Genomic DNA, 25,299 nt, shown 5'->3' with positions numbered 1-25,299 from the left:
AAGACACCGGGGCAAACCCTGGCAGGCCTGGCCAGTGGCAATATGTACATGCCGCGAACAGTGAACCCCGCGGGGAACATTTAATGGAATTTGATGGACTCAGAAATGGCTTCGAAACCCCTACGAAAATGTGTCTCGTCGAACATGCTGCGAACATGCTTCCGAACATTCTTAGAGGTTCCCAATCTTTGTAGGGTTTCCGAGTTTTCAGAAAGCTCGTTTGCCCGCGATGTCACTTTGTTGAACTGTCGTACAGGCTGCCAGTTGGTCTATGCCGCAGAACGGCTTTTGAGAAGAACCCACACGCACATACGGCAAACCGGTCAAGATCGATACTCGAGTATCAAAGGACACGATTGGAGTGATAGGGGTATCATTGTCAGTCTAGTGGACATCCACCAGTATCGCGAAAGCGTATAGCAAGACAATCTATCCATAAGGAAGCATCAGCACTAGAGAGATCATTACGGTTACCGACAAGCATGTCCCTGCAAAGCATATACACCACCATGTAGAGTATGGCCCTGTGTTAGCGTCACCCACCGCAAATCTGCCCGCACCCGCGTCCTCTCATTACCGCGCGGTCAACCAACTAAACCAAAAATATGAACAGCGTAAAGCCCTTCGCCTCAAACAGCGGTCGACTGATGCGACGCATGTCCCTTCTTCTCGTCCTTCGCCGCAGTGGACGGCGTGGTCGGTGACTCGTGGACGTGCGGATGTGAGTGGGTCTGCGGCTGCTGTCGCTGCTTCGCCCGCGCTTGTCGCAGATGTTGGTGCTTCGACTTGCCGGCCGCAGCCTCCGCGACCATCCTGACAATCACTATCAGCGACGAGCGAATGGGGGCTGTGATGATGTACGACACGCACCGCTCGAGCTCGCGCCGCTCCGCATCCGACTCATCCGGCTGTGCTGACTTGAAGATCGCGCCAATGAGCAGGAGACCCTAGCCCCAGCGCGTTAGCAGCGCCACATCCTCAATTGCACTGTGTACGCACCCGAGCTCGGTTGTAGAGCACTTGATCAGAGGCTTCCGGGTCCTTCAGAAGGTTGTCGACGACCTCGCGCAGCACCTGGACAACCTCGAACCGCGTCCCCCGCCATGAGGCCAGCATGATCTGGAGAGCACGCGTCAGCCAGCGAGCATGTTGTGTCAGCGATGGTCCAGTACCTTGCCGGTTACGTCTTCCTCGAGTGCGCGGAGCTCGTCCTCAGGAATCTCGCCCTTCGCTTGGAGCTTTTCCATCTCCTGCATGACCTGTTGCACGCCGATGCTGTTGGTTCTGGTCAACGGTGCCGTCCATACCACAACGAAACACGCTTACGCGCTCCCAATCACTCCCCATGCATCCTTGGCCATGGCGCCCTTTTCCTTTAGCCGCGAGAAGAATCCGGGGCTGCAAACAGACGCTCAGTGATAACCTCATCAGCAATGTGTACTACACGCACATCCCAAGGAACTTCTTCGACTTGAGGAATGACGTCGCCTTCATGATGTAAACGTTGCCGATCGTATGTAGGAGCTGGCGCGGATGGACATCAGCACCATCCACAATCCACACCACCCAGAGGACTCACCTCCACCCCGAAACTCTCTAGCTTCAGATCCTCCGCCTCCCTCCGCATCCTCACCTCGAACGCCTGCGTCTCGGAGTCGTCCTTGTCGCCCGGCTTCTTCGCCTCTACGAACGGGCGCAGGCGATCCTTCAGCTTGTCCGTCAGCACGCGCACACGCTCCTCCATGTTCTTCCGCCGCTCGTCGTCGAGCTCCTGCAGCTTCTTCTTCTGCTCCGGCGACATCTTCTGCCGCTTTTTCGCGTGCGTGTCCCTGTCCTTCTCTTTCTCGGACGGCGTGCGCACGGTGCCTAAGGCCGGCGAGGCGAGCGAGGTCGAAGAGGACGCGCCCGCAGGCGGGGCGGACGAAGCGGAGGGCGCAGGCGAGGGTGAGGGGGCACCATTCGCGGTGGGGCTGAGATGGGGCTGGCTGGGTGCTTGCGGTTGCGGCTGCGCGGGTGCTGGCGCAGCAGTCGGCTCAGGCGTGGGCTTCGGCGATGACGTGGGCTCGGGCTCCGTCGCTGCGGGCGCGCCGGCGACGCTCGGGGTCGGGGCGGGCGGCGTAGCACCGCCGTTCATGTCGCGCTCGAGCTCGGCCTTCTCTTCTTCGGTCATCATCGCGGATGCGACGGAAGTCATTTCCTTCATGAGAGAGATCTCGCCAATCTGCGAGAGTGTAAGGAAGTTGAGAGGGTCGTGGGATATGGAAACGTACGTAGTCGTTGAATCGATCACCGCCGAAGACATTGGCAAAGAAGCCTGCCGCGTCGTCCATGCCGACGGGACCCTCCTTGTCGAACTACACACGGACAGGGGTGAATGGGATTATGTCATAGGAGTAGACAGCTGCGACGTACCATCTTGGACCCAAGCTTGTCATACGACGCTCGTAGGTTCTGGCAGCGGACATAAGGGACCCCACAGTATCATCAGTAACAACAAACGTACGGAATCCGAGAGCACTTGGTATGCTTTGCTGTGCCACCGTTAACTTCCTTCCTTTTCTCAAAGATGAACCGTATGAGTAGCTAACGCACCTGATGTCCTTGAACTTCTCCTCTGCATCTGGGGACGGGTTCTTGTCTGGGTGATACTGCCCGACGGTTAGTACTGTACCTCGACGGGCGCACTAACGCAACGTGCCTTGATCGCCTGCTTCCGATACGCCTTCTTCAGGTCGCTGTCACTTGCATCGGGAGCGACCCCAAGCTAATGACCAGGATTTGAGCACCGTATATCCGCACGACCTCTCAGACTGCACTACATACGAAGTCGTAGTACTCCGTTTCGACGGGCGCCATGTTACGTATAGTTACAGACAAAGAATGAGTGGAAAGTTTGGGGTCGCCAGTGGAATGAAATGTGAGGCCGCTGCGGCGAGGAGCGAGCGGGCTGTGATGGTTGACCGGAAAAGGGAGTCCGCGCTTGCACCGATCAGCGACGTAAGCAGCACATTCGGACTTTTCGTCACACAATTCAATCGATCTATTTTGAGGCCGGTCGGCTCCGAGCCGTCGTCTTCAATTGTTGCTCGACATCGTAACGAGCCTGTGCATGTGCGCTGGAACTAGGGAAGAGCGCGGTTTTGGTTTGTATATGCCGTCCGGGATGGTGAGTAGACACTGTATCTTGCAGACTTTCAAGTTTGTGGTGACATGGCCAATTGACGATCGTCGGTCAGCCTGGCGAAACCTCGGGCTCAGATCCAGTAATTCGCGAAGGGAACCTGCAAGAGTTCCAGCAACCCATGGTATGGTCAGTGTGTCCCCTCGGATACTGCTCGTTGACAGGAATATATATTCCTATGTATTAATGCTTGTTATTCTTCCAGAGGCAAGCGTCAATCGCACCGGTGAGAAGCCCCTCATCGTATGCAGGGGTTTGGCTGCCAGAATCCGAACGAATCCTTGCTTGAGTCCAATCGTCATGTGTTGACTTATATCACTGCCGTGGTGCAGATGCATTGTCATTTTAGGTTCCACAGACAAGGAGGCAAGCCAGGCCAGGCCGAACCGACTGTCAGTCCGCCCGAGTAGTTGTCGAGCTGTGAGTGTCGGAGTCCTTTGACCGGATGCTGAGATGGATGTTGCCGAATTCAAGGAGTCCTGCTGGAGTCTTGCATGTGGACCCAACGCGGGAGAAGCACCGTTCGATCGAAAGTTTCGAGAAGTAGACTCCCGCGGCATGCAAAGACAGCAGGAGACACGGAGAACAGCGGAGAACTCACACTCGTGGCGAGGTCATCACATGAATTCGAGTCTGACTATACGTGCCTGGCCAAGGAACCCGGCCGTCCCTTGAGCCGATCTTGGCGTACAGGAACGTCCAGAAATGTGTCCGGTTCCTATCCCACCGAAGGACGATTGACCGGAGGCGACCTGAGCGCTGAGCACTGGCCGGAGTCGCCACGATTCCTACATATGTAAATCATCATAAGTGCAGTTCTACCTCTGAATCTAACCACACCTTGTAGTAACCCTAGTAGAAGGGTCCTGGTTCGTCAGCACTAACGCGTTGAGAACTTGAGACCCTTGTGCCGAGCCGGCGTTACACCGACATGAATACGCCAATGACATGTGACGAGTGGTCAAGCAAGAGAACCCTCGGTGTTGGCAAGATGCGACGTATATGGAGCGTACTGAATCCAGTCGACAGCAAACATACTATAGGTGCTGGTGCGGCCGACAAGAGAGCCTGCGTAGATCAGTGGAAGTGCCCCTTATTGTACAGCACGATGATTGACCGCAGACCCTGGCTGTTCGTCCGCGTCGAGTCAGAGTCATGATGCTCCGGAGGCAACGCTGGAAGGGGGCAGTCATCACCAACAGAGACGGCGCAGACCCGCCTTATATGCGCACACAGCGCGGTCAAGAGTGGAGTACCCGAATAGGCCACGCCGTATTTTCAGAAGTGATGATGGAAGGAGACGACAGGAAAGCACGATCGTAACAAGAAAGGCAAGTGAGCTACCAAAACGGGAAAATATCGTTGCGCCGATCGAGTGGACGTACGCTCCAGCGGTGACGACATCCATTGCCCCTCCTTCGTGAGCTGTCTGGCGATCGGGTCTTGGTACGTCGAGTACGCACCGCCAACGGATCTGTCGTAGGCTCATCTGTAGAGGAGTCGTAAGATGAGGAGCAATAAGTACACTAGTATCCGTCTTCGACAAAAGAGTAAGTAGCAAGTGCCAAGATGACGGCATGTAGAATTCCTAGCTGCAGTGAACCAGTATTGACGCGGTTTCATGCGTATGATTTGCGTACGACGTTGCACAGAGGACTCGGTGAATTTCAGAAGACAGCGTCGAGGACGAGCGCTTGAGAGATTACATCAATTCTCCGGCTTCCACGGAGGCAGAGGGACCGCACCAGTCAGCGTGCTCACCGGGCTCCCGCGTTCAACGTTCAACTCGCTGCTCTCCCAGCCTCGCAGACCGACGGGCGAACGACCCTCCCTCACTGCCCTACTGACCGTTCTGGCTGGACACAATGTCGGACGAACAGACTCAAGTCGGATGCTTCACCCGTTTGCTCTCATTCCACCGCAGGCGCAAAAGTACCCCCGGCGTGCAGGTCGGGCTTGCGGATGGGTTCAATAGCATGCGTCAGACGTCGCTGCCGGCAGCAGAGGTCAAGAGAGTTGCTCCTGAGAGCGCGTCCGATGCCCAAAAGGGCAGCGAAGAGCTGGTGAGTGAGTTAGTAGTTTGCCATGGAGGCGCGCTGCGAGCGTTCGGTGAATCGCTCGAGTCGCGGCGACATTGCATATATACATCTATTGTGTGCTTTGCCTTACGCTGAACTTCTTGGTAGCCGTCCTACACGCAGTTCGCCAACACATGCATGTGCTGCGATTACACCCTCGGACGCAATGTCCACATCGACACAGAGAAGCCACCCTCCTACGGCGGCTTGAGTGACATCTTCCGCCCCGAGGTCCTAAAGACGATCGAAGAGACCGTGGACAAATATGACTCCGAGCTGCGCGAGCTTAGCCTCGACATCCTGGCCCACCCAGAGATCGCCTGGCAAGAGAAGTGCGTTCGCCCCTCCCCTCCTTCATTGTGTCCCCGCTCACAAGGCCGACACGCCCAGACGCACACACGACAAGCTCACCGCGTACATGTCCTCACACGGGTTCTCCGTGACCCCGCACTACCTCGGGCTCTCCACCGCCTGGCGCGCCGTCTTCTCGCACACGTCCTCCTCCGCCTCCGCGCAGACAGAGAAGCCGCGCGTCATCGGTGTCAACTCCGAGATGGATGCGCTCCCCGGTGTCGGGCATGCATGTGGGCACAACCTCATCGCTATCGCGGGCGTCGGCGTCGCGCTTGCGATCAAGGCTGCCCTGGAGAAGCATGACGTGAGTGGACAGGTGGTCCTGCTCGGCACGCCTGGTGAGTACTGTAGTGGGAGTCTCAGTCGTACGGAGGTATACTGACTGAAGAGTAGCGGAGGAGGGCGGGGGAGGGAAGATCAGTCTCCTCGACGCTGGCGCGTATGATGACATGGACGCGTGCATCATGTCAGTCGCCCGTCAGTTCTCTCCTGTCTTTCCTTCTGACATTCCTATCATCATATAGGTGCCACCCTGGAGGCGGACCAGACAGCTACGCCTCCATCGGGCCCTCTCTCGCTTCGCAGCCACTTGAAGTCGAATTCTTCGGACACGGGTGCGCATATAGACACTTGGTGGGCTTCTTGAAGCTGATTTACCATTCCCGCCAGCGCTCACGCTGCGTGGGCTCCATGGGAGGCGCAGAACGCGCTCGACGCGGCGTTCCTCGCGTACTCGAGCGTGGCGGTCCTCAGGCAGCAGATCAAGCCCACGCACCGCGTGCACGGGATCGTGAGCGGGAAGGACTGGGCGCCGAACAGTACGTATCCACGCGACACCAGGGTTGCAGCTGTTGACCGCGGCACGATACAGTCGTTCCGGACTATGCGAAGATGCGCTGGATCGTACGTGCGCCGACGTGGGGCGAAGTGGAGGTTCTCCGGGAGCGGGTTAAAGCGTGCTTCGAGTGCGTTCGTTCATACACCCTGCATTTGTGAGACATCAATGTAACTGACATGCTTTCTTCTGAAGAGGGGCCGCCCATGCGACGGGCTGTAAGCTCTCGATGAGCATCGGAGTGGGCTATTACGAGCTCAGGCAGAACCAGGTCCTAGGTCAGTCACTTCGATGTCGGCGAAGGAATGTTGTTCCAACGCGTTCGTAGGCACTCAATATGCGGAGGTTATCGACCAGTATGGAGTGACGGCTAAATTTGACGAGGGCATGGCTGCTTCGACGGACTTCGTGAGAAACCACACTCTACACCCAGCCATCCTCCCTCACTAACCCGTTTACAGGGCAACGTCACATATGGTATGTCTTGCCCCTCCATCCAACTGGCCGATCAACATAATCTGACGATCGCCCAATCATTCCACACAGCGCTCCCCTCCCTCCACCCGAACTTCACCATCCCGACCGAGCCCAACGGCGGCAACCACACGCCGCAGTTCACCAAGTCCGCGGGGACGATCGAGGCGCACCGGCTCGCGATCAAGACGATCAAGGCGCTCGCGCTCACGGGCTTCCGCGTCGTCGACGATGCGCAGTTTGCAGAGGACGTGCGTGGTTTATTGATCTACTGTCCGGGTGAGGGTTGGCTGATCGTATCCTTTCGTCGCTAAGGCAAAGAAGGAGTGGGAGGTTCAGATGGGGGAGGACCTCGGGAAGAGGATGCGCGTGTAGGTTGGGGATGCGTGCAGTAGGAGATTCAGCGATCTTGGACCTTCGATACCGGAGGATGTTATGGTGGATATCGGTCAACCACATTGCGCGTTGTAAAATGATCTTGCTTGTTTACAGGTGTAGCTAGCGACGGATGAATGGAACAGCCTGGAACGAAGATTTCAATACATGGGCGAATCAATCCAGTCTCCAGTTCCCTGAACGTAACCACGACTGTGGACACATCGGCTTGACTACTGACGGTGCCGCAAATCCACTAATAGTACAATACGCAAACACCACAACTGAGGAAATCGAGCCAAGTAAGATGCGAACATTCGGATTCCACAAATAGAAGGACCTCGCATGAAGAGTCTATGCGCTGGGCATGTTCCCCTTCACTCTGATCGCTTTGGGTTACCCTGCGCCGACAGAGGTGCGGGATATGTCACTTGGAGCCTGGCTGCCCCGTGCCAGCCGCTGCCGGCCTTCGGTTGAATGCACCTCGCAGGCCGGGGAGAGCTGTCCTCAATCTGGCTGACTGCACAGACTGCGTGCCCGACGACGGTTCTCGATGAGCAGACGACAGGGCATTGGGCACGCCATGCGTCGAGGTGACCGAAGGCATCGGCGACGCAACGACATTGGCGGGCATGGCCTGTGCACCAGCGAGAGACTCCGGAGTGCGGCGGCCCCGTCGTCGTCTCGCCGAGATGACCCTGCTCCGAGGAGACGATAACTGGGGGGAAAGGGGTGCACCAACTGAAGTGCCTGGACTGTCCGCACTGCCAGGGATAGAGCGTGCCTTCTGTTTCAATGCACCTCTGAGGCCAGGCATGCTCGTGCCCAGCGGTAGTGCCTCATTCTGAGGCCGCGACGCAGAAGGGCGGTCAGGAGAAGTCGAGGCTGGCTGGGAAGGTGACGGCCTCATACCCGGAGAGGCAGGCGGGGCTGACGTCGGCACGGGGGTAGATGGTGACGGTACCTGTACTATCGCCAACTTCGCCTTGAGCGATGCGTATCGGTCCTTTCTCTCGATCGGCGTCAAGTGCCTATCCTTCTCGAATGCGGCAATGGACTGCAGGAGACATGCCGGAGTGCAGAAGGAGATAGTCTCTCTACAATGTGTGAGTAGCAGAGTGTTGACTCGTTGCGCTTGGTCGACCGTTAGGTTGTCAATCGTGAAATCGAACCTGTCTTTCAAACGGCTGTGGAGGGGTTTTCCGTCCAGCAAGCCGCGCTCGCGGAAGTCCTTCTTCTTCTTTCGGTCCTCGGCAGTCATCTCGTTACGATCTTTGAACCAATCACACGAGTTGGGCGAGAGGGGAGGGATGTAGATCGTCTTCGGGGACGTCCGGGGTATATCATGGAAGAACGAAGTGTGAGTGAACCCGAACCCAGAGTAGAGTTGGCGCCTAGCTTCCTCTGCGGGTATGCCTTGTCGTATCATAGCTGCCTCATATGTCATCAAAGTCGAACGCAAGATGACTACGAGCTTCGGTGTGATGGGGTATGTGTAGGTCAGGGGGAAATAGGAAGAAGATGGGGCACCTGGGGACATCATATTGATAATGACACTCTCCGGCGTTGTCGTACCCTCCGCAAGGCCGAGTCCGTTCTCAGTGAGGACAAACTCGGTGTCAGGAGGTGCGCGATAAAGCCCGAGTTGCATGTCAAAAGCTTCGCTTTTGTAATCCAAACGGGTCGACCACAACAGGCGTTCATCCTTCGCCGCCTCCCAATGTTCATCCTCGAGGAGCAGGGAGAGGTTGTGGAGCCATACTGCACGCGAGTCGGCCAGTCCGAATCGGACCATGTACTGCTCTACCATCTTCCTCGTCATCGGGTCGAAGTGATCTTCGATGAACTGACGTGCATGACGTCCGTTGCGATAGTGTATGAGGAAGAGGAACTTCCGGAGCGTATTGATATCGGAGCGGACCAGCTCCACAGAAGAACGACCTCGCTTCTCCGCGGCCTCCAAGATACAGAATATACGCGCAGCATCGCTCTCAAGTTTGGAAAAGGCTTTCTCGATGCGATACACGTCGCTCGGGTTTGCGTCGTCTTTGTACATGTCGATGATACCGAAGATCTTCCCGAGATCGGTCGTGCCCATGTGGAGTTCGTCGGACTGTATGTTGTAGGAGTTGATGAGTTCTTGTTTATACTCTCGAGGCCGTTGGCGACCCTTGTTACGACCACCGTTAGGCCTGTATGCGATCATTGTCTATCAGACAGTCAACACGTAATTTGCGTCTGCTCACTTTCGTCCTACGATGGCCACTTTCTTGACATCCTGTAGCCATCGACGCACGACAAAGCGCGGAAGGTAGTGGTGGAATTGACCAGAGCGGGGTGCACGATGCTCCATTGCCTCGCGAGATGATCGAAGAGAACAAGCCCTCAGACGAAGTGAATTTGTATATGTAGTTGCAGGTAGGGCTTACGAATCTAGTTTAGAGTTCAACAGAAACTGGCTCACGTTCCGCCTGCATGCGCGCTTCGGTCAACAAGCTACTGACGAACATGCGAGGATTTTTTCCTACGAGGGCGTTCAGAGGGACAATGTCGCCAATGTCTTGCCAACTGACTAGCGGCTCACCCTGTACAGTAGCCCCTGCCAGCAGTTGATCGATCTATAGTATATACCGTACGGCGTCTGCCAACGTCTGAGGTTGTTGCAGGCCTTTGGCTGACTCCGAGTATGTGTGAACGGCAAGCATCGACTGGAAAAGATTCAGACAGTCCCTCTACGGAGGTTCCACAACTTACCGATCTTCTTGTACATGCAGACAAAGGCGAGTTGGCCGGGACCCGGAGAGGAGGCGAGCCGCGACCAGCCAGTGGCAGCGGCCGATTGGGATCGGGATCCTGGATCTCGGGCGCTCAGCACTCGAGTCGATCGTGGGGTGGTCGTTTAAAGTTTTGAGACCGACTTTTCACTTTCATGTATGGATCGAATCATTCATGGTCACAGCCTCATCTAGTAACTGACTTGCATCACCACTGTTAACTATACTGGACACCGCGACCCTCAGAAGCATCGTAGCTCAGTCAGTCAGTCAGTCCGAGTCAATCGTCTCGCTTTCTGTCGACCTCTGCAATACCACTAGACACAACGTCGCGATGACCAGCGTTGATGGCATGGCAAATAGTCCCCAGCGACGCACGCGCGCTGAAACCCTCCGGTTTGAAGATGGCAGCGTTATCCTGATAGCCCAGGATCGCGAATTTCGGGTTCATCGCTCCCTGCTCTCGCGCGAGTCATCTGTCTTCCGCGACATGTTTTCTTTCCCTCCGCCTGCCGATATGCCCACCGAGCATGGATGTCCGATCGTCACACTCTCGGACGACGCGGGTTATCTCCAAAGCCTTCTCGGTGTAATATACGATCGCGAGTGAGTACGCTACATCCAATCTACCACAGCACTAGACGGCTGAATCAAGACCCGATGCCCCGTAGCTTCTACAGAGGGTCATCGCTGGACCAGATGTCATATCATGAGCGCATCGAGATATCCACGGGTATCATATGTCTGGCACATAAATACGGCATGAACAATCTCTTCCAGGAGGCCTTCTGGCGGTTGCAACAAGAGTACCCAACCAGTTTCTACAGCTTTCATCGACTCGCACATGTATACCCATCCAAGCATTCTCGGAGCGAAGTCCAATTTGCTCTGATACGTCTCATCGGCGTTGCAAGAGCCATTCCGGCCCCTGAGCTCAAAGACATGATCCCAGTGCTATTCTATCTCGGCACACAGCTCAGAGATGATGTGTTGCTCAATGGCGTGCTCCGCGGAGACGGCTCACAAGCGCGGCTACACTCTGACGATCTGAGGACCTGCATCGAGGGCAGGGCATCCCTTGTGGCGGCCAACACATCTGCGATGCTCTGCTTCCGTCCTATGCTCAAGAACCTGTCCCGCCGCTGCACGAGTCAAAACGCTTGCTTCACCTCCTTGGTGAAGATGGTCTGCGACGGAATGGAGGAAGGTGTCTTCGCGCATGCAGATCTGCTGCGTGATATGACAGAGTGGGTCAAGGAAGGGAATACACGATGGCATCTATGCGGTGTCTGCGTGGAGCAGCTGTTGATGAATCATTCGGAAGCTCGCAAAGCTGTTTGGGAGGAGTTGGCGACCATATTCCATCTCGCCCCATAGCCTCAGTGCGGCTCGAACATGCGGATAGTGAGTGTGTTAAGTCAGTATCACAGTGCCATGGTGCTGAAGGTTGCATTCGTTTACCGCAAATGTTCAGTGTGTTTTCCTTATTGCGCATGCCGCATAGCCCGCAAGTGTTCCACGTAGCAGCTAGAGTATGACCGTGACCGGTCTCTGAGTCGAGTCCCCGACGCCGGATTAGAGGCTCGTTTGATTTGCGTACTCCTTAGCAAGCGGAACTTACTACATTACCATGTATTCGCCACTACTATACGACACAGTCGTGAACATTCAACCCGAATCATGTCGGCCGCTCGTAAGTAGGTCGTGCCAGTGGCATTTATGCCTGCTATGAACCGACGTGTACCGTGGCATCGGGCGCCAACGTAACTTCACGCACTCAGGCTGGCAGTGGCATTGTATGATGAAATGATGGCCTCTTGGTCTTGACCACGCTGCTTCATAGTCGTACGCGCCCTCCTCTAGATCTAGAAGTTGCCTTCTTGAGCTCGTCTTCGCCAGTATAACTACCTACTTCGCCCTCGGCCATGTCCGCGCCTCTCGACGAGGACGGCTCCAGTACGTATCGTCGTGACGAGACGTTGTGGTTCGACGATGGGAGTATAATCTTGATCGCCGAAGAGCATGGTTTTCGAGTTCATCGCTCCATCCTTTCGCGCCAATCGACAGTCCTACGTGACAACGTTCGCCTCTCTCCAGCCTGATGAAGAACATGGCTGTCCGGTGGTCACGCTGCCTGACGAGGCAACTGACCTTCGTAACCTCCTCTCAATGATATACAACCGGCGGTGAGTGTTGTACTAATACTCACACATTGGCGAAACGCGTCCGAGTCCTGACTGTCTCACAGATTTGGTGACGACACGTGGCGGTCCGAATACTCAACATATGACCAGGAATTGGACGTTGCCACAGGTGTCGTTTTCCTGGCCAACAAATATGGCATGGACAGATTGTACTGCGAAACCATCTCGTGGTTGCAAGACATATTTCCTACCAAGTTTCAGCAATTCGAGCCCGGGTCACGCTTTCGGCATACGGTTCTGGCGCGGCCAAAGGGCGGAGGCCCTGCATGCCTGATACGACTCACCAACGTCGCAAGGTCCAGTCAAACACCCGAGTTGACTGCCATGCTGCCCTTCCTCTTCTATCTAGGTGCGCAACTAGACGTGGTCGAATTACTCGATGGGTCACCTCGGACGGATGGCACGATGGAACGGCTGCAGCCTCGTGACATGACAATCTGCGTCGAGGGCACAGTAGCCCTCATTGCCGCAAATTCGTCCGCCACTCGCTGTTTTCTCGCCGGTGAGGGCAATCTAGGTTCTGCATGTAGGAGCCGCGGGGCGTGTTACACGTCCATGTCTCTGGTAGTTGGGGACGGGTTGAAAGAGGATTTCTTCGCGAACTCGGATCCGCTGCGAGATGTGACCCAATGGTTGAAGCAAAGGAATTACAATGGGCGACTCTGTGATTCATGTGTAGCGCATTTACTTGACAAGCATAAGAAAGCACGAGAGAAAATCTGGACCAATCTGCCCTCCATACTCCGTCTTGACATAGCGTAATGGCGTATATATCAAAGTGAGTGAGGTTTTGGTTCGGAATGATATCCTCTGGCTGAAGATCGCAGACTTTTACATTTCGTTAGATGGGCGGCGGCATCTCATTGTACTGGGTCACTTGCCTATACCATGTTCTGTTGCACTGAATGCGACGTGCCTGAGTGCATATACCAGGGCATGTTTACTCAGTGGCGCTGAAGAAGATAATGCAAGCAGGAATTCCATATGTGTCGACACGTGTAATACACACGAGCATGCCTGTTGCTAAGTTACCGCTCCTTTCAGCACCGACCGGTACGTCGTCGACTTTTTGCCATTTGTGGGAGAAAGGAGGAAGGTCGGCGGCGGGTATATAAGGGACGGGTGTGTCTCCGACCTCCCTACAGTGCCGTGCACCGTACGTTGCCCACCTCGAGTTTGACCACGTTCTCTATCGAGAGGCGTTCTCATACCCGTGTGGACGTAACATCACCATTCGGTGAGTTCCCATCGTCAGGAGCGGAAATCGCTGATCTCATGTGGCCGGGCAGTGGAAACGACACGCGCTTCACAGATGGGTCTGCTTCATGGCTTAACGCCCTCAAGAGCCATATGGTATTCGGACGGCAACGTCATCCTGGTCGCAGGCAATCAAGCATTCCGCGTCCATAAGGGCATCCTGTCGCAGTATTCACCCGTCTTCCGTGACCTCTTCACGATACCCCAACCGCAGTGCGAGCTGCTCATTGACGGCTGCGCCGTCGTGCACCTCCCCGATGACCCCCTCCATCTGGAGTTCCTTCTCAGTGCCATGTACGACCGATCGTACGTCCTCAAGCTCGAGCGATACCTCACCTGATACTGACTCAATGCAACGCGACAATGTAGGTTTTTCAATGGTGCGGGGAAGTCACAACAAATCGCAGAGGTAGCGGCCGGCATCCTCGCCCTCGCGCACAAGTACAACATTGAGAGTTTCTACGAGGAGGCGGTCTATCGCCTGGCCGAGGATTACCCGACGACCTTCGACCGTTTTCACTCAACGGAGCAATACACGTTGGACCCATTCGAGGCCGCCCACCATGCCGGCTCAATCTTTCTGATTAACGTCGCCCGCCGTCTCCGCACGCCAGAGCTGCTTGAAATGTTACCTCTCGCTTTCTATCTGTGCTGCCTGCTAGACGGCGACCTCCTTGTACATGGCGTAAAAAGGTCGAACGGCGAACGCGAGAAACTCTCCCCTGATGACTTACGCCGGTGCATCGACGGGAAGGAAGAACTGATGAAGGCTAACGGTGCTGCTACCACGTGCCTGGCCCTGTCCCCGGGCAACCTCTCCGAGGATTGCACTACGCTTGATGAATGCAAGGCGGTGCTCCTTGCAATCATGCTCGACGCCTTCGAGTCTGACATCCTCTCGGCCTGTGATGCCCTGACGAACATAGGCCCCTGGATCGAGGAGAAGGCTAAGACGCTCGGTATGTGCGACAGTTGTGGCGACCATCTACGCAACACGCACCGCGATGCGCAGAAGGTGATATGGAATGATCTGAGAGGGATCTTCAATCTTCACGAGCATAAGCATTCGTCTGACTAGCTCATGCCGTCCGGACGCTGAAAGCAATGTGTATATCTTTCTCTATCGCGACGTCTTCGAAGTCGTGCATACTGTACGCGTGTCGGACTGGTTTCAACAGTACTCTCCCCCTACGTATCACATATTATGATTCTCTAGTTCCTTCCAATCGGTCGACAGGATATGCATGTATAATCCTACCTACACTGCTCTAGTACTGTATACATTCATTTGGAATCGCACGCGTGAACATACGATGCTGAACGCGATCTTCATGAATGTGGTTGTATGATTGCGAGAGCCCACATGCGACAACGCCCTTCTTTCGCAAGTGATACGTACCAGTGCGGAGCGTATCTACCAGCCGTCGCAGAGCTTTTCGCACATGGACATAGATCCAGAGATGGACAGTGATGGATTTCCAGGCAAACTAATAACAGAGTGAGCACCACAAATACACGATGATGACATAGAGGGGAGAAGAGAGAGAGAGAGCCCAAGACGAGGATGTCACTAAGATAACGAGACAAGCGGCACGGCAACTGTAACTGGTGACGAAGGCGACAGCAGAAAAAACAACACAGAATGGCTATGTAGGGTTAGGCAAGGCGGTGCACGGCGCGGGCGACGCAGCAACGTGCGCCCGGGATGGAGGTGTGTGCAGCGTGCAGAAGCAGCTTTTGTGATAAATACAACAACATCCGAGTAGATGTGAATGGAGAGAGAAACAACGGGCAACGGTGCGGGAGGGGCGGGGACAGGCGGGGTACGGGCGAGCGCAAAACAGAGGAGCAGCGGCAACAGCAGCAGCGATGACACCAAGATCGAGTCCGACGACACATCATATCCTTCACATACCTAGCCAAGCAACAAGGGGGGTCCGGTCAAATGCGCGCACAGAAGAGTCACGACTAAAAGCTGAGCCCACCAGTGTTGATATCAGGGTTGAACCACTCGTCGAAGTCGCGCTCAAAGTCCATGCCCATGGCCAGACCCTGATCACGCCCGCCGAAGAGCGAGTCGGGGAAGGAGTCCAAGGACGCGACGGACTGCAGGAAGTCGGGTGAGATGATGGACTGGTCTGAACTCAGCGACATCGGTGGCTGCACGGGCGGGTGGCTCGGCGCCATGGCTGGCGTACCGTTGTTACTGAGCATACCCTGCGGCGAGGGCGCGGTCATACCGCCTGCGCTCGGCGTGGGCGGGGCGGTGGAGGCGCCTGGGGGGCCCTGAGGGACACCAGCTGCGGCGTTTTGCGGGGATGCGTTCGGGGCCGACGATTCGCCGCTATTGGGGTCCTTGTTCTGTCCTCCCATGATCTTCGCTGCGTTCATGCCCGGCGACGGCGGGGGCATCATCCCCGGCATGCCCTTGCCCTGACCCATCCTGTTCTGGCCTCCAGGCCCCGGAGGCCCGCCTGCAAACTGGCCGTCCGGGTTCGACGGCGAGCCCACCCCGCCCTGCGGGAGGATATTGCCCATAGGGCCTTGGGGGGGCAGACCGTTCTTGTGGAGCTGCTGCATCTGCGCTCTGTATATTTGCTCCCGTTGCATCTGTGACATCTGTCAGGCTTTTCAGCTCCCGCCCGCCGCCGACGGACGGCACAAGACACGCACCTGTTGGCTCAACTGGTTCATGGGCATGCCGTTCGGTGGAGGGTGGTTCATCATGCCCGGACTCATCACGTTGACCATGTGCGGGCCACCCATGTTCGCGCCCATCGGCATCTGCATGCCTGGGGCTTGACCCATCTGGTGCATCGCTTGTTGACCGGGGAACGCAGACATCATCGGGGCTCGCAAACCGTTAGGCATCTGAGGGCCGCCAGGGGCTCCCTGCTGAAGTGGGTGCTGGAACGGTGCCCCGCCGGGCTGCATCGGGGGTTGCTGGGGCTGCTGTTGCGGGTTGTGCTGTTGCGGGGCGTGCTGCTGTTGCGGGGCGTGCTGCTGCTGCGGGGCGTGCTGCTGTTGCGGTGTGTGCTGCTGTTGCTGCTCAGGAGCTGGGGTTCGACGAGGTCGCTTCCGATCAGGTGGCGAGGACTCATTCTTGGGCAACTGCTCCGCCTTTGAGAGAATGAAGAGTTAGTCAACGTAGACGTCGATGTGACTAAACATACCTCTTGGCCGGGCGAAGTGCTGTTACGCTTGTTGCCACGCTGATTGAGAGGCGGCTGCCCCGACATCTGCGGCGCAGACGGTTGCTGTCCCGGACGCTGATGAGGTGGTTGCATGTGCGGGTTGGACGGACCTGCAGTGGCGTTTGTTGGAGGGGCACCAGGCGGCTTAGGGATCATATTCCTCTTCTGCCTCACCAAGTTACTCAGGCGTTGCTATACGATGCTTGAGTACTACTCTCGCTCCACCGAGCATACCAACGAACCTTCTCCTCAGGAGTCAACGACGGCAAGTCCTTGTCACCTATCTTAGCCTCTTGCTTCAACCTCTGCTGGGCATCCGGAGGCATGCGCAGGAAGTCATTCAACGGGTTGTCCTGCATTTGCGGACCGTACTGCATGCCCGGAGGCTGCCTCGCCGACATCGATGGACTCGGGGAGGGCATGACGCCGTTCGGCGCAGGAGAAGCAGGCTGACTTGGTGACCGGCCTAGTTGCTGTGAGCCAGGCTGAGGAGTGTGGGATGGGCCGATCCCCGGCGGCCCGTTAGGAGGTAGCATACTGCGGCCCATCTGAGTCAAAGACTGCTGCCCGCCTGGCATACCAGGAGCAGGATTGGGCTGCTGCCCGGGTGCACCAGGGTTCTGTATAGATTATTTGGTTGGTACGCCGAGAAGCCGAATGTAATTGTTACCCGCTGGTCACGCACCATTCTTTGTCCCCCAGGCATCATTTGCACATTCGGCGGCTGCGACGTCGGTACACCGTTTGCCCCAGCAGCAGTACCAGGAATTCCATTTGCTTGCGCGTTTGCGAAGGGCGGCCCAGCCGTGCCATTGGGCATAGTAGGAGGCGCCCCACTGGCGACACCATTGGCACCGACACCATTGGGCATAGTGCCGTTCATGTGAGCCCCTGAGCGCGCCACACCATTGGGGTATCGATTCGGAGGAGGTTGTGCTGGTAGCCGGGTTGGCTGCTGTGTCCTCGTTGATTGGTGCTGTGCCAGACGTCATGCATCGCCGTAGAGACAACTCGAAGGTAACACCACGTACCTGCAAATAAATGAGAGCGTCCTCGGAGCCTTGATTGTGATTTGATATTTGGCTCTTCGCGGTGAATAGGACCCAGAAGACATTCCACCACCTGATTGCGACGTCCAAGATTGTCCAAACGACCCTGAATGCGCACTCACTCGAACAACAGGCCTTGTTTGGCATTAATGGGGGGTGTTGCTGCATCCTGGATGCCCGCTTCTCGCATCAACGCTTGCGCGGTGTCGATGTAGCCGTGCTTGACACAATAATCATGAATATATATGTTGAACCTGTAGGCCGCCACACATCCGTCAGCTGGCAAATCAGGCTTCATATCAATGACCATACGCACATTCGGTCACCCTCCCAACTGTCATCTATAGCTGACGCCGCCGTTGGACTGTGGCCTGCATTGGCCATTCCGTCCCGAGGTTATGTCCCGAGGGTGTAGACAAGGTTGGTTCTGCAAATGCGACAAAGATCAGCCATCTGGGGCGCCCTATCGGGCTGGCAGGACACCCACGCGGAAGCAATATAACACAGAATACTGGACAAGGACGGCGTAGATGAAAATACACGGGCGGGGCGATGGCGAGGCAGAGGACCTGGTGAGACGAGAGGCGATGATGCGCCGGGGGCGATGGGGTGGGGGCTGGCGGAGAGGGCGGGGGTTATGTACAGGGTGCGGTGGTGGGCCGTGGACGACGTGGGCGACGGCGAGGACAGCAGATGGTATCGCCTGAGAAGCTGACGGGGAGAGTCGAAGCCTGGCGCAGTGCTGCCCAGAAGCGCGAGGATGGCCCCGATGGGAATCGGGCGGAACCCAAACTCAATTCCCGGCAACGCGCGTCCAGCCACCCGCCACCAGCGACAACACACAACAGATATTATATACGCTACAATTAGACTAGCACTACACTACATCCCCCAGCAGCACACCCGCCTAGTGGCGGCGCACGACAGCAACCTGGAAGTCCCAGCCACCCAGGAGGTACTTCACTTCGAACAGGCGCTTCAACTCCCGCCACCCCGCGTTCATATCCTCAAGATCCTTGCGGTCAGACACCACGTAGATAAAGTCGGCAGGCGACAGCAGCGACCGCAGGAACGAGCCCACCAGGAAGGCGATAAGGGCCACGATAACCACCGTCGATAGTGGATACGTCCGCCTTACCGCCTGCCGCGAGAGCAGGCCAAGCGCCTCGCTCTTAGTGCCCGCCACAACTGAGACATCGCGGGCTTGGCTACCCTCGGTAGACATCCCCGGGGTACCAGCACTCTCGGGCGGCGCAGGCGTCGTTGGCTCGCTCGAACGCCATCCTGGAGCGGTGAAGCGCAACAGGGGGTTCGGATAGGCGTTCAAGAACCGCAGAAGCCCACTCGTCGTCGAGTCAGCTGCTGGCGTCTCGGGGGGAGAGACGACCACTTGCGGAGCCTGTCGCACGAAAACTTCTGAGTCCCCGTCATCTGATACCAAAATAGAAGGACATGCTCACACTCTCACCCGCGTCCGGATTTGCTTCCGGTGTTGCGTTCGTGCTCTCTGTCTCGACCTGTTCGGACACCGGCGCGGGCTCAGACGCAAGCACCGCGTCGTCCAGCAGGTCCGTCGCGACGGCAATGGGCATCTGCAGCTCCCCCGGAAGCTGGTCATCTTCCGCAGACGAGCTGAAACGGGATATTGTGGTCATGTTCCGTGGATAATGAAATCATCTCGAAGCGGCACTCACCCCGACAGAAGGTCCATCTTGGACGCTCTGGTGTCCAGGATTTCATCTCGCCCGAGACTCGTAAGCGACTCCTTCTCGCCCAACACCGGCACTGTGACGCCGTTGACAGTAACTGTCCCCTTCTTGTTCGAGCGTCCTCCAGCGACCGGCTTGATTTCGATATCGAGGACAACGCGACCTTCTTCCATGTCGGACAGCCATTGTGGCTTCGGTGGAGCGCTGCGAGTTTCCCCCGTCAGAGGATCCTGGATAGTGGACACATAGTACTGAGCTGTAGGCAACGTAAGGCGCAGCAGATGCCGCGGCGGACGGTCCGTGTTCAGGCCGGCCGAGTGTAGAGGTGACGGCGGAAGGGTGTACGTCGCGCAGGCGAACGGAAGCTCCTGCGCCGATGTCGACGACGAAGCCGTGCCGAGCGGGGAAGTCAGCGATATACGCGTCTTCGATTTGTCGATGCGTGATGCAATCCGGACTTCATACCCGCCTGGATAGAGTTTCGAATCAACGATCAACTCTGCTATGAGCAGGTCCGTCGGGTGGCGCATCTCGCCCCTCGAGGTCAGAATGGTGGACGATCTCACTGCCTCTCGGGACCGCGAGCGTCCATGCTCGGGCGACATGCTTGCGGGCTTTGATGACGACGTTGCGGACGAGTTTGTCCTGCTGCGGCTCTGCCGTTCCAGCTCGTCAGCGACGGCGGCGCCAGTAGCTGCCGAGATGGTTTGTGCCTTAAGAGCGCGGTTCCGCGGTCTGGGGGTCTTCTCGTCGGCTCTGGAAGACGGACGTACCAGCGCATCCGAACTGTTGAGCAGAATAGTGCTCTGGTACAGTCTATCTGACGGCTTGAAACGAGACGCAATCAGTAGACGGGTCTGGTCTCGACGCCGTAGCTTCCAAGCTTTGTATCGTAGAGGATCTTGACTTGTTTGCGCGAGGGCGATACCCACCGGGGGTAAACGAGTTGACGGCGGAGGCGAGATGTTCTTGACGTAGGATTCGACGGCTTGGATCGACTTTGGCAGCATACCGTTGATCATCGAGTTCATCGCCGCAGGTATGGATCCAGAGTAGTCAACTGCGACTACTCGCGTGCAACGGGTGGAGGGTATCGCGTAGTTCTCTGCTCCATATGGATCGAGTGTCTCCAGAATCCACCCGTCCACGTAAATGCGGCCAACGGGCAATCCGTACGAGTTGTACTTCGCTGGAGAGAACGAAGCAACAGACTCCGGGGAGAAGGACGCCGACACGCAGTAAATTGCAGCGCGGCTCTCGGTCGAGTTCTCGGTTTCGCCTGTAGCAGTGTTGCGGCGAGAGAGCGACGGAGATGCGCTCCCGCGTGCCATAAGTGACGCCAGATAGAAACCCCTATCGCGGAATGGGAAGCCGCCCTTCATGACCACGAACTCCGTATGCAGCTCGCCACCGAATACCTCGAAAACGTGAGCCGTGTCGAATCGGGTGTCCCATTGCTTGCGGCAATCATAGCTCGTCAAGACGGAAGCCACTTCCTCCGCAGAAACGCCTTCGATGACCTTCTCTCCCTTGTGCACTGGGATGACCGGCGAGATCTCCGCGTCGATCCTTCGATACACGGGCACATCCTTCTCGCTGACTAGTGTCCATCCGTCTCGCTGTGGGCTGACGTGTATGCTCTGCAAGTATGACAGAGCCTCGAGCGCATATTGCATAGGTGGCTTCGACGCAGAGGGAGCATCACCTCCTGCAGCCATGGCGGGTGCAATCGCTGCTGCAGCTTGCTGAGTGGCTGTCGTCGCCTGCGATATAGCCAGATTGATGAACGAGTTGAACGATGACGCAAACGTCGGCGCCGACGCCAGTTCCACGTCGGGGGTCGCCGGTTTGTACGAGCCGGTTTCTGTGCCTTCAAGGTCACCGTCCCCGCTCCACTCTGCCCTGCGTCGCCTGATGACGCTCAGAACAGGGGGCTGGTCCAATGGCACCCGAGTCGGTTTGATGCGCTTCTGCTTCTGCAGGCTCTTCACCTCTTTGTCAGGAAGCTCCTCGACGTCGACGTCGACCTTGGCTCCGTTCACCATGACAAGCCCCTTCTCCTTCGGCACACTCATGGGTCCGCGCCTAACTATCACCTGTAGGCGATCGTCCCCGGTGTAGACGGCGTCGTGTGTAATCGTGAGCCACAAGCCACCGCCGCCGGAGGACAAACGATGTCTCCGGAGACACGATATTGTTTGTGGCGGTGGATCGACCACAATATCCAAGGAGTTCGCCCAGCTATCCAGATCGCACCGCAGCTCACACTCCACGAAGGGCAGCCCGGGCGAGCTAGGTGTTATCGGAGTGGCGGCTTCGTCTGGAATCTGCACCGGGGTCGACCGACGACTCGCGGAAGCCTCGTACTCGACGCGGAAACTGTACCTATCGTGATCGTACCGCATCTGTGTCGCCTTCGCGCCCTCGAGCCGTGTAACAATGGGTGGACCGCCGCACTTGATCGCGAACTCACCCACGCCGGCGATTGCTTGGATCATCTGCTGCGGAATTGACGCCTTGTTCGACCAGCCCTTCGGATCAGACTGCTCGAGGATGGTGAGCTGTGTCGTGGTAGGCGAGAGCGCCTCAATCGCCCAACCCTGCAGGTCGATCTGTGTGCGGATGACGTTCGGATCAGCGGAGGGGATGTTCGGAAATAGATTTGGGTCATCCGCAGAGAAGGCGAAGACGTGTATTGTTGTGGGCGACTTGTACACGGTCTTAAGCACGACCGCGTCTCTCCCGCTGCACAGACAACAGATCAGTATCTATGTGAGGGTCATTCTGATAGCAGGATCTACGTACGTGACAGGCCAAGCGGGCTTCGTCTTGAAATGCCATAGCTCCGTGAGCTCGTTGACATGTTCTAGCAGGGTGCTGTCGTCATAGAGTCTGTCCCAGAACGCACGGGCTCCCGGAGTCACAACGGCGGCATACAAGTCCCACAATCCAAGCCCAACGAACGTCGCTTCCGCGCGATACACCACCAATGTCGGGTCGATTGAATCGAGCTGCGCTATCGACACTCCGCGTGTCTCGGTAGCTTGACGCGCCGTAAGGAACTGTGCAGGGACAGACAGTAAAGCCGCACTCACTGCGTTTCCACTTCGCCTCCGGCTCCTGCAGTAGCGACGAGAAGTAGATGTAATTGCGTTTGACTCGGGATAGGATCGACTTCTCGGCCGTCGCGGTGCGCTCGGTCTGCGTCCGACTTAGCGCCGGCCGCTCAGGCAGCGCAGCAGAAGCCTTCGACGCCGACTCTGCCACTGTGCTGACCGATGATGATTGCGTATTGAAGCTGAAATCTGCAGCACTTGACGCATCCCGGAGCATCTGCTGAGACGCGATGTGGGATTGCGGGTCTCGTTCCTCCACTTGCTCGATGGGTTGTGGGATCCCATTTAGACGGATACCACTGGAGGATCCGGATAGCTCAATCACTACCCGGACTTTCAATACAGAGTGGTCGTTGGGTAAAGCGGCATGTTTGATTCCGAAAATAATCCTGTCCGTTTCTGGACTAGTCGCTGTGGAGCCTTGTGCGGGAGATGGATCGCGTTTCGCCTGGACCGTCCAGGGTAGCTGAGCAACTTGGTCCGAGGACGCCTTGGTGGCAATCTGTACGTCCCAGCCCACCGGCGTCGGTAGCGCACATTCGACTGAACGTGTCAACCTCTTGTGTTCTCGTATGGCGAAAAGCTCATCTAGACCCTGGGCAGTTGTATGCGGAGTGTGATCTTCATCCTCTGGCACGATTGAGTAGTCCACAGTCAGCGCCTCCCGGTCAAGGTCGAAACGCAGGCGCTCGATTGACACGCCGTTGCCATATCCCATCAGCTGAGGGATCCGTAGGCCGCGTTTCTGTACCGTGTTGTAGATGCCGACCATCATCGTGCATAACTGCTGAGCGAAGCTGGATGCTGTGTTGAATGACCATAACGTCTTCAGATTATGCTGCCAGAAACAGGTAATCCGTAGTTTAGGGCTGCGTTTGGACGTCGGGGGCTGCTCGATAACCTGAACGCACCAAGCGAAGACTAAGCACGAGTCAGCTACACCCAATTCCGCATTCAGAATGCACGCACGAGAGACATCCGATCGTACATACGGCGGCGATGGCCGAAGGTACGCAGGTTCGTCCGGGGACCGAGGAAGGGAGGTGGAGATGTCGATGAGAGTGGTAGCATCGCTGAACGAGCGAGAGATGACGACGGCATCCCTAGGACTGGGGTGAAGTCAATACGCAATTATCGTTGACCTGCCGATTGTAGCTGCTCGCGAATGCGGGCCATTTCTGGTTCATTCCAATCGGCATGCAACATGGCAGCCATTCCAGCTCTACTTAAACACAAGCAACACAGAGTGTCGACGTGCCCTGCCTACGGTTGCGGCCCGATGGCACGTCCAGACGTGAAGATGCAAATGGTATGGTGCCCGCCTGCCGTCGACACCGCGAATTGAAGGACGTACGGCCGCTCCCCAGATTACCAACTCAGCGGCCAATGTAACTCCCAGAAAATGACACGCGCACCCGGTTACAAACATGATACTCACTTTGCAGGCCATCCAAGGGTGAAGTCGACCTTCGATATCCTAGTGGCTTGGTCGAGTATCTCGATCATATGCGCGCCTTCCACTGCGGGATCCCATTCCTTCCGGAGTTCCGGAGTCGACAGAACGGCCTTCCAGGTTTCTAGGGACACCAGCGTGTCACCTACCGGGACGTCGAGGATCGCACGGTAGACAGGTTCGCTGGACTTGCTTGTCTTGCGGTGTAGAACCACATCCGTGAGCTCGGGTGCTACCGCCCTCGACTTTCCCTTCGAGATCGTATCGTTTGGGATGGGTACTCTCTTCCAGTCGGGTGAGGTATGGGAGGACAGCAGCTGGCGGAAGTTGCTCTGTGCGTCATCGAGCGAAGCGTACCATGAATTGCGTAATCTAACCAGCGTCAGCCAATGTCTGACATAGCATTTGAAAGATTCCCATACCGTGTACCGTCTAGCATGGGTGTTTGGCGGTCGAGGGACGCCGAGGATGGAGACTCAAGCAGAACAAGGACGGCTCGCGCTGCCAATGCGAGCGGAGAGCACAGCAAGCGCCCGTCATCAATGGGGAAGCGTGTCGGGCACGTGCCTTGGGGTGCCTTCGGACGCAAAACAAATGCATGTGCTTATCGAACTCGAAGTGCCGCCAGTGCTGGCGTGCTAACCTTGCTCGTGTTGTGCATGTGCGGGTGCGCGTTCAACGTTCATGATCCCCCGAGAGTGTGCAATGAGACCTTTGTATTTCTGTGAGCACACTCTCCGCCGCTCGTCTTGTAATGTACACATACTACTAGCTCCATTACGGGTCAATTGACCACGATCTCTTCGCTCATGTACAAGACTACTAATGAGTAGCGACACTACTAACAAATGGAAACTCAATGTTGCACAGCTGATGCGAGATTGGTGTCGCCGCTGTTGCGTTGCCAAAGAGAGACACAAGGGCCGCAGACGGCGCTGCCTCGCGCGCGAAGGCCGGTCAAGCGAGTTCAATTTGGGAGGCACCGTGAGCGCGGCACCGCCTGTCGATGTGGTGCCCCTCCCTCCCGCAGGGCGTACGACGCGCCTAAGTACGGTGCCGTAGCCAAACCTTCGATGCGTCGCTGCACCTTCTAGCGAAACATACGACGCACCTAGGGACTACAGAACACGACTTCTATAAATAATGAAAAATGCTTTCATACGCACCGTCACAACGAAACCCGCCGCGCTGCGCGCAGGCCCGTCAATGTGGCTGAGCCGCGTCGTGCGGATTGGGACTAGCGGAC

General features: G+C 56.7%; 8 protein-coding genes across 8 annotated transcripts; 4 read left to right on the top strand and 4 right to left on the bottom strand.

Annotated features, from left to right (window-relative positions):
- Positions 1-224: 224 nt before the first annotated feature.
- On the bottom strand, positions 225-3,025 carry C8Q71DRAFT_776890 (DnaJ-domain-containing protein). The gene is made up of 14 exons (XM_047924679.1): positions 2,824-3,025; positions 2,699-2,764; positions 2,593-2,648; positions 2,504-2,531; positions 2,413-2,451; positions 2,271-2,354; positions 1,580-2,221; positions 1,451-1,524; positions 1,327-1,398; positions 1,173-1,275; positions 1,000-1,119; positions 871-947; positions 310-813; positions 225-245 (listed from the first exon to the last, which is right to left on the bottom strand). Exons 1-13 carry the CDS (start codon positions 2,854-2,856, stop codon positions 630-632), a joined length of 1,578 nt encoding a protein of 525 aa, XP_047775452.1. The 5' UTR covers positions 2,857-3,025; the 3' UTR covers positions 225-245; positions 310-629.
- Positions 3,026-4,906: 1,881 nt separating this feature from the next.
- C8Q71DRAFT_257447 (amidohydrolase) lies at positions 4,907-7,510 on the top strand. The gene is made up of 12 exons (XM_047917341.1): positions 4,907-5,244; positions 5,368-5,591; positions 5,650-5,951; positions 6,007-6,079; positions 6,138-6,227; positions 6,283-6,431; positions 6,485-6,578; positions 6,644-6,726; positions 6,777-6,856; positions 6,910-6,925; positions 6,995-7,360; positions 7,421-7,510. The coding sequence occupies exons 1-11, from the start codon at positions 5,047-5,049 to the stop codon at positions 7,234-7,236; spliced, it is 1,551 nt and encodes a 516-aa protein (XP_047775451.1). The 5' UTR covers positions 4,907-5,046; the 3' UTR covers positions 7,237-7,360; positions 7,421-7,510.
- A 214-nt stretch (positions 7,511-7,724) lies between these two features.
- C8Q71DRAFT_860921 (uncharacterized protein) lies at positions 7,725-9,650 on the bottom strand (the record flags this gene model as incomplete). Its single annotated transcript, XM_047927841.1, has 2 exons — positions 7,725-9,506; positions 9,555-9,650. The coding sequence occupies 2 exons, from the start codon at positions 9,648-9,650 to the stop codon at positions 7,725-7,727; spliced, it is 1,878 nt and encodes a 625-aa protein (XP_047775450.1).
- A 566-nt stretch (positions 9,651-10,216) lies between these two features.
- C8Q71DRAFT_776874 (uncharacterized protein) lies at positions 10,217-11,749 on the top strand. The gene is made up of 4 exons (XM_047924678.1): positions 10,217-10,336; positions 10,393-10,677; positions 10,743-11,475; positions 11,546-11,749. The coding sequence occupies exons 2-3, from the start codon at positions 10,406-10,408 to the stop codon at positions 11,446-11,448; spliced, it is 978 nt and encodes a 325-aa protein (XP_047775449.1). The 5' UTR covers positions 10,217-10,336; positions 10,393-10,405; the 3' UTR covers positions 11,449-11,475; positions 11,546-11,749.
- Positions 11,750-11,783: 34 nt separating this feature from the next.
- C8Q71DRAFT_257412 (uncharacterized protein) lies at positions 11,784-13,117 on the top strand. The gene is made up of 3 exons (XM_047917340.1): positions 11,784-12,257; positions 12,320-13,053; positions 13,103-13,117. Exons 1-2 carry the CDS (start codon positions 12,094-12,096, stop codon positions 13,035-13,037), a joined length of 882 nt encoding a protein of 293 aa, XP_047775448.1. The 5' UTR covers positions 11,784-12,093; the 3' UTR covers positions 13,038-13,053; positions 13,103-13,117.
- Positions 13,118-13,366: 249 nt separating this feature from the next.
- On the top strand, positions 13,367-14,787 carry C8Q71DRAFT_910044 (uncharacterized protein). The gene is made up of 3 exons (XM_047929068.1): positions 13,367-13,512; positions 13,565-13,838; positions 13,902-14,787. Exons 2-3 carry the CDS (start codon positions 13,588-13,590, stop codon positions 14,608-14,610), a joined length of 960 nt encoding a protein of 319 aa, XP_047775447.1. The 5' UTR covers positions 13,367-13,512; positions 13,565-13,587; the 3' UTR covers positions 14,611-14,787.
- A 665-nt stretch (positions 14,788-15,452) lies between these two features.
- On the bottom strand, positions 15,453-18,377 carry C8Q71DRAFT_257324 (uncharacterized protein). Its single transcript, XM_047917339.1, has 9 exons — positions 18,263-18,377; positions 18,092-18,202; positions 17,898-18,029; positions 17,758-17,848; positions 17,412-17,702; positions 16,969-17,346; positions 16,706-16,918; positions 16,206-16,652; positions 15,453-16,151 (listed from the first exon to the last, which is right to left on the bottom strand). Exons 2-9 carry the CDS (start codon positions 18,157-18,159, stop codon positions 15,501-15,503), a joined length of 2,271 nt encoding a protein of 756 aa, XP_047775446.1. The 5' UTR covers positions 18,160-18,202; positions 18,263-18,377; the 3' UTR covers positions 15,453-15,500.
- Positions 18,378-18,682: 305 nt separating this feature from the next.
- C8Q71DRAFT_860917 (uncharacterized protein) lies at positions 18,683-24,492 on the bottom strand (the record flags this gene model as incomplete). The annotated part of the gene is made up of 8 exons (XM_047927840.1): positions 18,683-19,174; positions 19,236-19,407; positions 19,470-22,229; positions 22,290-22,527; positions 22,580-23,521; positions 23,570-23,709; positions 24,039-24,425; positions 24,476-24,492. The coding sequence occupies 8 exons, from the start codon at positions 24,490-24,492 to the stop codon at positions 18,683-18,685; spliced, it is 5,148 nt and encodes a 1,715-aa protein (XP_047775445.1).
- Between the last annotated feature and the right edge of the window lie 807 nt (positions 24,493-25,299).

Source organism: Rhodofomes roseus, assembly GCF_022264815.1.
Source record: "Rhodofomes roseus strain CIRM-BRFM 1785 chromosome Unknown C8Q71scaffold_21, whole genome shotgun sequence".
Classification (NCBI taxonomy): Eukaryota; Fungi; Basidiomycota; class Agaricomycetes; order Polyporales; family Fomitopsidaceae; genus Rhodofomes; species Rhodofomes roseus.
Note: the sequence above shows the minus strand (reverse complement) of the source record. Positions and strands in the feature narration are given on the sequence as shown.

Bases quoted from the DNA above. Each gene is read 5' to 3' on its own strand.
- C8Q71DRAFT_776890 (XM_047924679.1), bottom strand. From the start codon at position 2,856: ATGGCGCCCGTCGAAACGGAGTACTACGACTTC. The intron at 2,222-2,270 runs GTACGTTTCCAT...ACACTCTCGCAG, and splicing joins GTGATCGATTCAACGACTAC to ATTGGCGAGATCTCTCTCAT. The intron at 948-999 runs GTGCGTACACAG...CGCTGGGGCTAG, and splicing joins TGCTCTACAACCGAGCTCGG to GGTCTCCTGCTCATTGGCGC.
- C8Q71DRAFT_257447 (XM_047917341.1), top strand. From the start codon at position 5,047: ATGTCGGACGAACAGACTCAAGTCGGATGCTTCACCCGTTTGCTCTCA. The intron at 6,080-6,137 runs GTCAGTCGCCCG...ATCATCATATAG, and splicing joins GACATGGACGCGTGCATCAT to GTGCCACCCTGGAGGCGGAC. The intron at 6,228-6,282 runs GTGCGCATATAG...CATTCCCGCCAG, and splicing joins GTCGAATTCTTCGGACACGG to CGCTCACGCTGCGTGGGCTC.
- C8Q71DRAFT_776874 (XM_047924678.1), top strand. From the start codon at position 10,406: ATGACCAGCGTTGATGGCATGGCAAATAGTCCCCAGCGACGCACGCGC. The intron at 10,678-10,742 runs GTGAGTACGCTA...GATGCCCCGTAG, and splicing joins GGTGTAATATACGATCGCGA to CTTCTACAGAGGGTCATCGC.
- C8Q71DRAFT_257412 (XM_047917340.1), top strand. From the start codon at position 12,094: ATGGTTTTCGAGTTCATCGCTCCATCCTTTCGCGCCAATCGACAGTCC. The intron at 12,258-12,319 runs GTGAGTGTTGTA...ACTGTCTCACAG, and splicing joins TCAATGATATACAACCGGCG to ATTTGGTGACGACACGTGGC.
- C8Q71DRAFT_910044 (XM_047929068.1), top strand. From the start codon at position 13,588: ATGGGTCTGCTTCATGGCTTAACGCCCTCAAGAGCCATATGGTATTCG. The intron at 13,839-13,901 runs GTACGTCCTCAA...GCGACAATGTAG, and splicing joins AGTGCCATGTACGACCGATC to GTTTTTCAATGGTGCGGGGA.
- C8Q71DRAFT_257324 (XM_047917339.1), bottom strand. From the start codon at position 18,159: ATGGCCAATGCAGGCCACAGTCCAACGGCGGCGTCAGCTATAGATGAC. The intron at 18,030-18,091 runs GTGCGTATGGTC...GGCGGCCTACAG, and splicing joins AGTTGGGAGGGTGACCGAAT to GTTCAACATATATATTCATG. The intron at 17,849-17,897 runs GTGAGTGCGCAT...CGTCGCAATCAG, and splicing joins AAACAAGGCCTGTTGTTCGA to GTGGTGGAATGTCTTCTGGG.